The sequence below is a fragment of the Gekko japonicus genome, unplaced genomic scaffold (genome assembly GCF_001447785.1).
Source record: "Gekko japonicus isolate JY-2015 unplaced genomic scaffold, Gekko_japonicus_V1.1 scaffold3792, whole genome shotgun sequence".
Lineage (NCBI taxonomy): Eukaryota > Metazoa > Chordata > Lepidosauria > Squamata > Gekkonidae > Gekko > Gekko japonicus.
In genome coordinates this window covers 112,414-126,928 of record NW_015168773.1, presented here as the reverse complement: position 1 = coordinate 126,928, position 14,515 = coordinate 112,414, and the positions used below count along the sequence as shown (strand labels likewise).

General features: G+C 42.3%; 1 protein-coding gene across 1 annotated transcript in view; it reads right to left on the bottom strand.

The window, feature by feature from the left end:
* Positions 1 to 2,409: 2,409 nt before the first annotated feature.
* LOC107114234 (polypeptide N-acetylgalactosaminyltransferase 18-like) overlaps positions 2,410 to 14,515 on the bottom strand; it is a gene marked incomplete at both ends in the record, with an annotated part of 57,268 nt that continues 45,162 nt past the window's right edge. The window contains 3 exons of the mRNA XM_015415675.1: positions 2,410 to 2,539; positions 5,930 to 6,025; positions 14,092 to 14,229. Coding sequence (XP_015271161.1) covers positions 2,410 to 2,539; positions 5,930 to 6,025; positions 14,092 to 14,229 — 364 coding nt within the window. The remainder of the gene's footprint in view (positions 2,540 to 5,929; positions 6,026 to 14,091; positions 14,230 to 14,515) is intronic.

Sequence of the window (14,515 nt, the reverse complement as noted above, 5' to 3'; positions counted from 1 at the left end):
AGATCTCCAGCCACCACCTGGAGGATGGAGAGGGAGTGGAATTCCGTGACAAAATTGTAGAATTGTTTACTGTAGTAATTTCTGTAGAAAATTGCTGTTGTTGTTGTTCAGTCGCACAGTCGAGTCCGACTCTTTGCGACCCCACGGACCAGCTCCTGCCAGGCCCTCCTGTCTTCCGCTGTCCTCTGAAGTTGGCTCAATTTCATGTTCGTTGCGTCGCTGACACTGTCTAACCATCTCATCCTTTGCCGTCCCCGTCTTCTTTGACCTTCAATCTTTCCCAGCATCAGGGTCTTCTCCAGTGAGTGCTCCCTTCTCATTTGGTGGCCAAAGTATTTGAGCTTCAGTTTCATTATCTGGCCTTCCAGGGAACAGTCAGGGTTGATTTCTTTTAGGATTGACTGATTTGATCTTCTTGCAGTCCAAGGGACTCTCAAGAGTCTTCTCCAGCACCATAGTTCAAAAGAATCTATTCTTCGGCGCTCGGCCATCCTTATAGTCCAACTCTCGCAGCCATACATGACTACTGGGAATACCATTGCTTTGACCATGCGGACTTTTGTTCTTCTATTAATACATTGTGAAGACCTTGGGTTCTGTTATTAGAGAGTCAACATGGAATGTTTCCTTCAGGAGTTGGTAAGTAGTGATTGATAAGAACTGGGATTGCTACACGCTCAGATAAAGCAACTATTGTGAAACGAATTGTTCATTGCGCAGTATTCGTTAGCATGTGGAGCGATCATAGAAGAAAATTTTCTACAGCAATCACTACAGTAAACAATTTTGAAACTTATCTCTATTGACTCTTAGTTCTTTTTGTCATGGAGGTTGTTTTTGGAACTCCACTTCCTCCCGTGGTCTCTTGTTTTTGGCGGCCACCACCTGGAGGACGGCAACCATACTCAAAGCTGGATTCAATCTCGTCAAATTCATTAAAGGTAAAGGTCCCCTTGCTCGAAAGCCAGTCGAGTCCGACTCTATGGTTGCGGTGCTCATCTCCGTTTCAAAGCCGAAGAGCCAGCGCTGTCTGAAGACATTTCCGTGGTCATGTGGCCGGCATGACTAAACACCAAGGCGCACGGAACACTGTTCCCACCTAAGTGGTACCTATTTATCTACTTGCAATTTCTTGCTTTCGAAAGGCTAGGTTGGCAGGAGCTGGAACTAGAGACGGGAGCTCACTCCGTCATGCGGCAACTCGGGTCTCAAACTGCTGAACTAACGACCTTCCACAGCCTGCAGTTCAGCATCTTAACCACTTGAGCCACCGCAGCTCCCAAATTCATTAGGAACTGAATTTTTGTTAATATGCAATGCCTTGTAAAAAGTATTACGAACCATGTTGACTAACAGAGGATGAAACATCTAGTAAATTATGGAGCCAACAAAGAGTACTTTTCAGAAAGAGATGCATGAATAAAAGGTTTAAAAAGTGAGACAATATAAAGGAGGCAGAGAAGTGTTTTACATAATTGTGGTGTCTGTATATTGTGTCAGTCTGTTTGACCCAAATGTTAAATTGCCTTTTAGTGAATGTGACCCATAAAATATCAAGTAGCTATTTTAATTCCTTGTAATACTTTGCGCGCTGCCAGCATCTGGAATCTTATTGTAAATTTGTGTAATATTCTGTAATGACTGAGCTTTTTTAAACAACAGGGTCGAAAATTACGAGCATTTAAAAAGTTTCTTCTATTTAGTTTCTAAACTAATTACCTTGGGTCAGAACCGTACATGAGTGACATTAAAAGGAAGTATGTCACTATGCTCCATTTCAGATACTTTTAAAGCAGAGAATGCGGGACAGAAATATTTAGAACAGAGAAAGAAAGAAGAGGCTTTATCCTCTAAAAGGTAAAAGGTAAAGGTTTCCTTGCTCGAAAGCCAGTTGAGTCCGACTCTAGGATTGCGGTGCTCATCTCCGTTTCAAAGCCGAAGAGCCAGCGCTGTCCGAAGACGTTTCCGTGGTCATGTGGCCGGCATGACTACACACCAAGGCGCACGGAACGCTGTTACTTTCCCACCGAAGTGGTACCTATTTATCTACTTGCAATTTCTTGCTTTCGAACTGCTAGATTGGCAGGAGCTGGAACTAGAGACGGGAGCTCACCCTGTCTTGCGGCACCCAGGTCTTGAACTGCTGAACTACTGACCTTCCACAGCCTGCAGTTCAGCGTCTTAACCACTTGAGCCACTGAAGCCCCTTCTTTATCCTCTACTAAGGATGATTTAGGTATGTAAAATAATGGTAGCACAGGGCTGAACTGTACATTGGGACCATGGGGAAGGAGAATTACACTTTCTTCCCATTGCCATTTTCATCACCGAAATAACCCCAGAGAACTATCATCTGCCACACTGGGTCGACTTGAAACACCTCCAACCTCAGAGGCCTTATTTTATTACCCAAGCAAGCCCAGAACATGCCAGCAAGCAGCAGGTCCCGGGCATATTCAAGTATGCTCCTGCCTATACTGAAAGCCATGGTTCTGGCCAGATTCCACTGGACCCTCTCTTTAGGCTCTACTACCTTCAGCTGCACAGAAAACGAACAAACTATTAAAGATAATAAAGGGCCCTTGCTGTCTTTTAAGTAGCCTCTCATCATGATGAGCCAGCCTGCCTTCACTGTGCTCCTTCTCTATCTGTTGAAAATCAGCAAAAATGCAGGTGTGATGCTGGAAGTTTATTCTTAGGAGCTCTCATGGAATGAATTATGTGGAATTGCAAACCAAATCAAGTAACGCCACCCCAAATACTTATTTAATTAGGTCCCACATGTGCATGGAAATTTTTATGGCATTCTCCCCTTCCTTTAAAATTGCGGGTTCAGAAAGTTAACCTGCAATACGGGCATGCTTGTCTGGCCAGAATCCTAGCTTTATTATTATTATTTTTTTAAAGGAAGTCATGGAAGCTGCAACTGGAAGCACATTCACTAAGGAATAAGTCCCATTGAACTCAGTGGGATTTACTTCTGAGTATACATGTTTAGAATTGTACTATAGGTCTATATGATATAGAGACAGAATGCAAAATGTGCGGTTTTCTGACTAATGTGCAATGGAAACATGCCCACTAAGTCTTCCCTTTGTTCCAGTGAATGAAGGAAGTCTTGACTTGACAGGGATATGAAGCAAGAGGTCATGCTTAGTTCCCTTATTGTTATGAGCTGCTCCTTCTGCAGTTGCCTAAATTCAGGGCCCGCAGCAGATCTCAGCCAAGTAAGTGTGCAGTATAAAGCACAGTAATTGCTTAGTTCCCTTATTGTTATGAGCTGCTTCTTCTGCAGTTGCCTAAATTCAAGGCCCGCAGCAGATCTCAGCCAAGTAAGGGTGTAGTATAAAGCACAGTAACTTAGAAGTAAATCCCACTGAAATTCACAAGGATTAATTCTACGAAATCTTGGAGGATCAATAAGTGTCATATAGCTAAGGCAAACAGTTGTATTTGAATAGAGTTAAACAGCTGAAAAGCAACAATGCAACATGGGATGTATGAGATTCATTCTTAGGAACAACATTTCCTGGGGGGATGCACACAAAGTTTGCTGCACGTACATTCCTACAATTGCTGAGAAAACATCAGGGTGAACCAGATTACACAAACATACAGCTAACGCATATGTTCTTCACAATACGTTTTGCTACTGCCGGACCCACATGAATTGCTAGGGCTACAGCCATCACATCCTGGTATGCAATGATTTTGTGTTTGAGGATGCTACCTCTTAGGTCTTATCTGAGACAAAAGAGTGGTATGAACTGGCCTCCCATTATGCACCGGTGTGATGCAGAACAATCTTGAGTGCACGTGTCTTACAAATACTGAAACATGACTGGTAGCTAGCAGGCAGAGCTCCATACTGAGAAAAACTTCCAGGGTGAGTTTTAGTTCTTTAAGAATGTTTTATCCCTTCTGAAGAGGCAAAAATATTACTTTCCTATGTATAAGGGACAAAAGACCTTTAAAGGAAGGGCTAACTTATTACCTAATTCTGACAATAGCATTTATTTGCAGAATGTCAAATGTATATTCATCATGCATCAGCTCAGAAATAAATCAATCAATTACACAAATGGAGGAGAAGCTTAACACTGTCCCATCATTTCATGAACCTGAGTGACACGACAAAGAGAGAAGCCTTTCAAAAAGGGATTTGTTAGTCTATTCTCCTCTACAGCAAAACTTCCCTGTCCTTTTCACTGTTTAGGGAATTAATATTGTTCTATAGGTCGGTAGTTCAGCAGTTCGAGACCCGAGTGTGCCGCATGACGGAGTGAGCTCCCGTCTCTAGTTCCAGCTTCTGCCAACCTAGCAGTTCGAAAGCAAGAAATTGCAAGTAGATAAATAGGTACCCCTTCGGTGGGAAGGTAACAGCGTTCCGTGCGCCTCGGTGTCTAGTCATGCCGGCCACATGATCACGGAAACGTCTTCAGACAGCGCTGGCTCTTCGGCTTTGAAACGGAGATGAGCACCGCAACCCTAGAGTCGGATTTGACTGGCTTTTGAGCAAGGGAACCTTTACCTTTACCTATAGATACTGAATGGGATAAGGAGAATACAGACCCAAGCCTCAAAACTGGGCTTGTTTCTTCATGAAGAAATACAAAACTGGGCAGCAATTTTCTAATTCACATTGCACTTTCTCCCAAAATCATTCAGTTCACTGCAAAATTATGCTAAATGAATGAGACTTCTTTTTGTATGCGTCTGAACTATCATCAAAAAAACTTGCAGTGGTGTATTTCCAGCAGCAGCATCACTGCAGATGGACGATTCATCAAAACTGAGTTAGGGAATAATCTCAGAAGGTAAGAATAATGACTTCTCAGTAACTTGAGAACTACACAAGAGGCTGTTGATTACTTGGAGAACACTAAAGGTCCTCAGGCAAACACTGGTTATCAGTATAATTAAAGGCAAACTATAGCCTGTGCAGTTTGTAATTGTGATCGATGGGGCTCTCAAATATTTTCTTCCTTCATCATTCATAATTTACTCCAGCAAATCCCCACCACGGTGATCAATGTTAAAGGCAGTGAGTAAAATAACCCAAACTCTGCGAAAGGTGAAAATTCAAGACACACAGCTTCTCTTGGACTATAAACTCTAAAAAAATAATAGAATTAAGTTTCTGGCATATCTCAGAGCTATTTTTTTGCTATAGATTTGTTTGTTAAATATTTATTCTCCTTTGGAATATATTCATCTGGTCATCAACAGATGCATGCCAACATCAAAGCTCACACAAATCAAGAGTGAGAACAACTTTGATAAAATACTTTGATGTCAAGACACCTGCATCTTCACCTGTGCAATGCTTCCGCAGGAGAGCACAGAGCACCTGGTCTGTCAAGGCTTTGTTATGAAACTTTTCTGGGTTTGAGGGTGGATTTGTTTGTTTTGTAGACCAGAAAGAGCTACAATATCAATTTTCTTTAGCATGTACTGGAAGATAATTAGTCAAAGGACCAATATGCATTCTAAAATCTCACTTCAAGGCGTTTACAGATGTTGATTTTGTTTCAAAAAAATCACATTGGTGGAACGCAAAAGTATGGCAATTCAAGAGAGGAAATAAATGTCCCTGAAATTTTATGAACCCACTCACATTTTAAAAGATCAATAAGAAAAGTGTATGCCAACATTTCTTGGTAAACATAGCCCTATATAACTTTTTTTGTTCAGATCCTTCCAGAATAAATAAATGAGGCTTTGTGACTAATTAATATACCAATGATTTTTCACATCAAGGCGCAACTACTGTTGCTGGGGTTTTTTTGTGTGTTTTTTTAAAGGCTAGTAAAACAGCCTAAGGAGGTATTGTAGTAGAGGAAAAAATCCACTGACAGTTACGATATGGTTTCTCCCACACAACCAAGGGAAAACAGCAAGAAAATAGGAGATCATTAGTCTCACTAACCTGTGGTGTCATTCCATGGCAGATATACATGATCGGAATATTTTCTGTGTCTGGCCCCTGATCAAGGCACAAATCACTTTTTAGGGAATTCTGCAGCTACAGAATAGAGAGAAGTACAAAAAGACAGAGAAACAGAAAAGAATTTGTCAAAGTAGGCCTAGAGTAGTATTACATTTTGATCACAGCTATATCTCTGCAATAACATTTTAAGCACTGGAGGGAAATAACCCAAAACTTAAACATTTAGTATTAAAATACAATGTAGTATTGCATAACAAAACATTGGACTTACATGAAAATTTCTTCTCTTCAGTGGGTTAGGTCACACCTCCTCTCGCACCAGGCAGGGCTAGGAAAATTTTTTTATGCCTTTCCAGGACACAGCAAGGGTGTCCTTCCAGACATAAAATAACCCAGCTCCAGTAACATCATGCGACTCAAGTAGTAACTTTAACAATCTTATTAACTAAAACTTGACCAAGAACTAACAATTGGGCTAGGCTATTTTATGTCTAGAAGGGAATCCTCAATGGGTCTATGGAAGGCATACAAAAATTTTCATAGCCCTGCCTGGAGCGAGTGAAGGCATGACCTAACCAGTTTGAATGCCTTTCCTCCACTGAAGAGAAGAAACCTTCAGGTAAGTCCAATGTTTTGTTCTCTTTCAGTGGGGAAAGTCATTCAAACTGGTTATGTAACCAAGGTAAGAACAGGGTGGGATAAACATACTAAATTACTAGTCCAACACCTGCTGGAGAGCCCTTCCCCAAATACAGCCTCTATAGAATTTTGTTGGTCAGTTCTGTAGTGTCTCACAACCATTGCAAATGACAACCAGGTCACCGGCCTGCAGATCGCCTTGACTGGAGCTCTAGTGGTGAAGGCAGCTAATGCAGCAGCTACTCTTGTGGAATGTGAGCAAACTTATGCTGTTTTTCTTTTCCTCCAAAGACCACTTTCCTTGGGCCATCTAGTCCAAGCAGTTTCATTCTCTTTTGCTGGCTTCTGTGGTGACTAGGACATGGGGAGGTTGGAGGAAGGGGATTCCCCACTGTAAATTGCTTATTGAAGTCCATCATCTCAGTGAATTCTTTAAGGATGATGTCAGTAGGATGTTCTTGTGTCACCTCTTCGCAATGTCCCTTTTATATCCATCGCAAAGACCTTGCATAGAAGCATAACCATGACGTGATGTCTATCATAGATATGAGAAGGCCCAAGCAGCATCAGGCCCATGTGCTTCTCCTTGCAGATGGACTACACTGCTTTCCGTATCTTCAATTTTCTATAGACAGAAAGACTTTCTTTCTTTTTAAAATTTATTTAACAAGTTACAGTCATAATCACATTAGCTTGTATCAAAACAGAAGGTATGATCTGGATCAGACAAAGCCTGCATCAGACAGAAACACAGCTAAAGCTACGTGTCAGGACAACATGTTATACTGATAGACTGCCTGGTTGCTGGGTGTAAGTATAATACAGCCATTATTTTTAAGGACCAATAAAATCTACAAGACAAGCCTCTGACATAAAAAGCCAGTTTGGTGTAGTGGTTAAGTGCACAGACTCTAATCTGGGAGAACCGGGTTTGATTCCCCACTCCTCCACTTGCACCTGACTGGATGACCTTGGGCAAGCCATAACTCTGGCACAGCTGTTCTTGAAAAAGAGCAGTTTCTGTCAAGAGTTCTCTCAGCCCCACCTACTTCACAGGGTGTCTGTTGTGGGGAGGGGAAGGGAAAGCTGCTCTGAGACACCTTTGGGTAGTGAAGGGCGGGGTATAAATCCAATCTCTTCTCTTGTCTTAAAAAGAGAGTTGACCCAGAGAAAGCTTGAGTATTATTTGGCCTTGACGTTATTTGCCCAACTACATGCTGATTTGGGGAAAGTGGCAGCATGTCAAGGCTTGGTGCAACTGGCATTTATTATAGTTGTTAATTCAATTTATAAATCACCCCATCCCTGTAAAAACAGGGCTCTGGGTGATATACATCAATGATAAAACAATAGATAAAACTGTACAACAATCCAAATATACCGTTAAGTATACAGTTAAGCTGGAGTCCGACTTGATAAATTGTGTGGTTCACCATGGCTCCCCACATCTGTGCTCACTGATGGTACCATACCCATTCCTACCATTGCCTGAAGAGGCACTCTCAGAGGCTCTCCAAGTAAACCTGGTTTTGTCATAAACTCAATCATTAAACTATTCAGGGAGAGAGAGAGGGAAACTTGATTTCCACTTTTGCTTTAACTGTTACAGAACATGATCGGGTCTGATCTGAAAATCAAACCTAGCTGATTCGTTTTCCTTCCTGTGCTCGGGGGACAGAAGAGCATTTGCATCTCCAACTACTGGTGTGGTGTGCCTTGCGTAAAAGTTCCGATAGTGGTCCCATTGGATAAATGCATTTATCCAACAGCAGGAAGATTTTTCTTGGGTGTGTGTCTATCTTGGCCCCTCGATGAATGGTGTCCCTGGTGGGAACCACCTGGTCTTTTTGAAGATTTATTAGAAAACCATGGTCCTGCAAGAAATGGATAGGCAAGTTCATGTTGTCCCTGGACATCTGTAGATCTCATGTTCTGATCAAAATATCGTCTAAATAAGGGTACATATGAACCCCTTTTTGCCATAAAGCTACTATTAAGGTGACTCAAGTGGTTAAGACGCTGAACTGCAGGCTGTGGAAGGTCAGTAGTTCAGCAGTTCGAGACCTGGGTGCCGCATGATGGAGTGAGCTCCCGTCTCTAGTTCCAGCTCCTGCCAACCTAGCAGTTCGAAAGCAAGAAATTGCAAGTAGATAAATAGGTACCACTTCGGTGGGAAGGTAACAGCGTTCCGTGCGCCTTGGTGTGTAGTCATGCCGGCCACATGACCACGGAAACGTCTTCGGACAGCGCTGGCTCTTCGGCTTTGAAACAGAGATGAGCACCACAACCCTAGAGTCGGATTCGACTGGGTTTTGAGCAAGGGAACCTTTCCCTATAACCCTTAGTCTTTTGCCAGCCTTTTTCCTACTCAGTTTCCTGAGGCTCTTAGATCTTAACAAGCCCCTCCCTTAAGAAGGAAGAGGAGGAGACAAGGAGACAGGAGCATCGTTGCTGAGGTATTCCCTGAGCCTTCAGACTCTCAGATCTCCTGTCCCCTGAACTATTCTTGGCTGAAAATATGGCACGCCTGGCATGTTGGGAGTTCCCACAGCCACTGCTAAGCCCGTTGGAGTAGATAGGGCCTGCATGAAGGGAAAGCCACCTGGCATGAGAAATCACAACCTGGGGTCCTGGGTGGGTAAAGGGCCCCCAATTTGCCCTTGGGGCCCTTGAATGATGGCTGAATCACTGCCCGTGTTGCGATCGGCATCCCTTTTTTGATCCATCCATCACACAGCCATTGCCTCTCTCTCCGTGTGCCAGTGCTCTTCCACGGCTGCCTCCATCTGTCTCAACATTTCCCTGTCAGGAGGGAGGGAGGCCCCTGCTGCTCTACCGATTGCCTCTGAAGCTGGCCCCCTGGAACCCGGCACAACCTCTCTCCTGCCCAAAACCTCAGACTGGGAGGGCTTCTCCTTCAGGCAGCTTTTATTCTTCTGAGGTCCAGAATCTTGTGTCCTTTCTGAAAGAACCTCCCTCCATATAGATTGGTGAGATCTTCCTGCCTTAGTTCTGATTTTTACTTTAAAAACTCTCAGGAAAGTGGAGCTAAGCTCTGGTGACCCAATGGAGTGGCAGGGCTATTCAAACTGGAAGAGCTCTCTCACTCTGTCCTGGAAAGGCATACAAAAATTTGCATAGTCCTGCCTGGAATGAGAGGAGGTGTGACTTAGCCACTTTGGATTACTTCCCTCACTGAAGGAGCATGATCAGTACCTCAGATGGTTGTACCTGATGAAGTGAGTGGTGACTCACAAAAACTCATATTGAAAGAATTTTTATTTTTAAGGTGTCACTGATCTTTTATTTTGCTACAACACTGCTACCCTTTTAGATATACCTGTAGAGGTCTTTACTATGATTCCCACATCACAAATTGATTTAGGATTATTTTTCTTATTATCATCTTCATCCCCCTGGGAAAAACTCCTTTGTCCCAAAGAAACTGAAGCCCTTTATGTGAGGTTCCAGAGTCTTTAATAGCAACACCAAGGGTACCTCAGCTTCCTAAAAGACTTCAGTCCAGATGAAAACATCCTCATTAATGTTGAATTCTCTTTTTTACAAGCAAATGCAGTATAAGCCATAAAACTGCATGGATCCTCAGGGTTGTGTAAAACCAGTTACTTTCAAATGACTACTGTGATAAATATACAGAGAACAGGTAACATAAACTGATTTATAAAAAGCAACACTCACAGTGTGCAGAAGTATAATAAGGTAGTCAGTGAACAGTTGCATTAGCTATCGGGCTTTACTGTGTCAAGTTAATTTAATGTTTAGCACAAATACTCTTTTTTTAAAAATTAAAACAAGTTTTTATTAACGGGATATAAAACAAGTCCAAAAGTAACCAGTTCACCATTTCTTAATACATCCCTTTTCCCTCCCATCCCTCCTCCAGGCTTCCCGCAGCGTTCCCACCCCCACCACATTTCCTCTCTTAATCTTTCCCTTCAGTTTGATATTATTTAAAGTTTCACAATTTCTTTTACTACCTTACTTATATCTTTTCAGTCTCATAGGTAACCTATTCGATAACAAATACTCTTTAGTATATCAGCTTTCCTTCAGAACTGCTGTAAGAAATCTGGCTACCTTTGCAGGGCTGATCTGAGCTTTTAATTTATGCTTGTCAAATAAATGCTGGATTAATCCAACAAGTGTGTGACAGAAAACTCAGTTATTCCATTGCCGTGTGTGTGTGTGTGGGGGTGGTTGGTTTCTATTTATATGATCAAAGATGACTTTGACTTCATTTTTAGTAACATGTTAGAAGCCTCTCTACATTTAATGAAACTCTAAACTGATAATATTTAAAAAGAAGCCTTCTTAGCAAATATTATTATTGCCATTAGCCATCTTAGTCCACGAACCTAAGAACACCTCGCCAACTGGAAGCCATGGTCTGGGCACACATGCTGAAGTCTGCTCAGTTCTCAGGGTATGTTCTTTACAATAGCTAAAACATAATGCCCTTCATATATATATATATAACATTTTTCAAGTTTTTTGAATAAAATTTAAACAGTACATATAGCAAATTCCGACTTTCATCAAAATAGAAAACAGTTAGAGTTCAATTAACATTAATATAATTCACCATTAATAAACTTTTGTATCGAAATATCTATATATACCTATTGCCAGGGCTTTTTTTGTAGAAAAAGCCCAGCAGAAACTCATTAGCATATTAGGCCATGCCCTGACAGTACAGCTAATTAGCATATTAGGCCACCCCCATGCCTTCCTTTGGCTTGCCTGGGTGCCCCGCACCTGCGGGGGGCCCGGTCAAGCCGGCCCTTGGACAGGCCGGGGAAGGCATAGGGAGACATTTAAATGCCTTCCCAATCCTTCCAGACCCCCCCGGCCCTCCCACCTCGGAGTTGCCGGGGGGGGCCGCTCTGCAGTCATTCCCTTTGTAGACACGCACGCAGAGGTTTTGCTGTAGTGGGCGTGGCCAACTCTGAAGCCAGCCGGAACTCTGTTCCTGTGCGTTCCTGCCCCAAAATAGCCCAGCCTATTGCGAAGAAACTGTGTAACCGAAACATGTGCTCAGACTAAGAGGAAGTGACTTAGAAGCGAAGCCATTCAACATAGTTTGGGTTGGAAGGTAAGAGATCATTTCCCACCATGTATTGAATCGGAGGAAACCATTTTCTCACAAAATTGGAAGGAGAACTTGCATTCCTACAAGGGCGCCTGTCGAGAGCTTCTTATATTTTTAATGTCACAATTTTAATACTTGAATACTGCATCTATAGTATTGTATATGATGTGAGAGTGAGGAAATTAGGAAGTAAAAGAAGAGGTGGGTTTTTCTTAAGACTATAAAGAAATTTTAGTGTGTATCAGAATGCCCCCTCTATGCAATTTGAATTCACCCTACAGATGTTAAATTTATTATGTATTACCTAGCATAGTACGTTAGGATGATGGTATACTGATGGTGTAATGGCGGTATTACCTAGCATACTACGTTAGAAAATCGAGGTCTTTTTGAGACCAAGATGGTTCGAGCAATGGAGCACACTAGAATGATTTAACCAGATCTCCTGAACTTTAAGGGAGGCCCTCGCTCACCTCTGTTTTCATTTTAACAAAATGAAAGCGCTAAACTTCTTTAACCCTCACGATTGCAGAGCGGCCATGGCAAACAATGAGCTATACCTGCTAAAATCAAAGAACATTTTTAGAATGCTTTCTCAGGTTCTGGAAAAATTAGCACCGTGAGATATTATGTTGTTGTTGTTGTTCAGTCGCACAGTCGAGTCCGACTCTTCGTGACCCCATGGACTAGATCACGGCAGGCCTTCCGGTCTTCCGCCATCCTCTGAAGTTTGCTCAACTTCATGTTCGTTGCATCTATGACACCGTCTAACCATCTCATCCTGTCTAACCATCATGACTATTCCCCTGGTGTGTATTATGTTGTGAAACACAATGAGTGAAGCAGCCCTTGCTCTGATGCCATGAATATGTCATTGGCTCACCTTTGCTAAACCCAATTCCTAATACACACTTATCCCTTAGTATCCATTTTCTTTCTTTCCTTCTCCTCAAAGAGCTTCTTTATAAGCAGCTTCCTAAAATGCTTCCAGAAGGGGCTTAAAGAGAGAGAAGCACTTTCCCAATGTTTCTGAGGAGTCTAGCTAGAAGGTGTTGAATAAAAAGGTCAGCAGTGAAAGGCAGTGATCTGCTCCCACTAACATAATGATCCTCCTGAACCACTGATGCGGATTCCTTTTGAATACTTACTCGTCAAAACTAAAACAAACAAACAAAAAATGAACTAAACCCACATTTCAGTTAAGGTCATGAAAATGAATTATCACACCAGTAGGATCTGACATCTAGATCCAAGTTGATGGAGGATGGGGGGGGGAGGGGAAAGAGAGATTCAGCAGATAATATACACGACAGGGGTGTTTTCTAATCAGTAGAGTCAAATGAGATCTTGAATCAAAGAGCATTCTGCTGATAGGCTTGCTTTTCCAAAGGGTTTACAAACTGGTGCCTCACTGGCTTAAGGGCTCTGGCTCTGTAAGTGGCTGTTTCAGTTTGGTAAAGCTATTCTGTTATGTGATTTTGCCTACTAGGCAGAGGTAAACTGTTTGATGCATTGCTCCCAGACCAGAGGGCTGCTACAGACCCCCATAGTGGGGTGCTAGCATGGTGCAATCTGGAAGACCAGGGTGCAAACCTCTAGCCTTGCTAGGGGACTTGGGCCACTCATTCTCTTAGCTCAACCTACCTCACAGGGTGGTCGAAGAGAGAACAGTGTTTGCCATTCTGAGATGCTTGGAGGGCAGGACAAAAATGTACTTGAGGGAGGGTGGAGAAAAGCACACACACACACACCGGCGTCAGACAGTGCTGCAAACTGGGGAGGGAGGAATGTTTTACTTATATCACCTGGATAGCAGAGTGACTAACTAATCATATTTAAAAGAAAGTGTCAATCACCTTTTTACATGGGATTGGACTGCAAAGAAAGAGTTTCTGGAACTAGTTTCCTCTTTGTTACCATGACCTTGGTCCTCATTAGTTAATTGGAGCCAGGCTGCCATCCCAGAAAACACCTCATTATTTCAGGTAATTAGTTGCCACATTCGGGAAAAGGTGTTCCATCCCTTGACTAACATATTTTTTTACTTGAGACAGCTCCTTTTTAATGAGGTGGCGGAGTTCTGGTCTAAGTTCCTACATGCAGACTGTTGATGGGATAGCACAGTTTCGAAGCCTGCATTCCTTTACCTAGATCCACTGCAATTCCAATGATTAGATGTTCAGAATTAAAGTATAAAAGAGATGGATATAATACAGCAGACTGTATTATAAGTGCAAGGTGTAACAGCCTTTTCACTCTACATCAGAAAGCAATGTGCCAAGCAATTAATGATGACCCCAAGTTTGTCCCAGAGTTTTTATCTGGAACTTCAGTCCACCTGCAGAAATAATTTCCCTTATGAGTGATCAAGGTAAAGAAGCAAGACCCTTACCACGCCATAGGCAACAGTGTCTGAGTACATTCTCATTTCTGGATAGACGCTCACAAGATACCACCGAAAGGTCTTGCACTGCAGCTTCTTCCTTAAGGCCTTCCTCTCAGAAATATCTCCAATGTCAATTCCAGAATCCTGTACACATGGGTTAGAAAACACACCTGAGAGATATAAAAGCCATTCCCCTACAGGTCTACCTGTAGTTATGTCCCATGTTATTCAGTAGAGCTTACTCTGAGAAAAGTGTACATAGGACTGCAGCCTTAACCATTTTATGCAGTTCAATGAGAAACTGTAACACAAAGATACAAATCTAGGCACAAATAATGTATTCACCGTTTTCCTGAGATCAATAGACATTTCATTAAAATTCTGAGGTATTTCTGAGTGTATAAAGATAAAAATTAAATTCCCCACTATT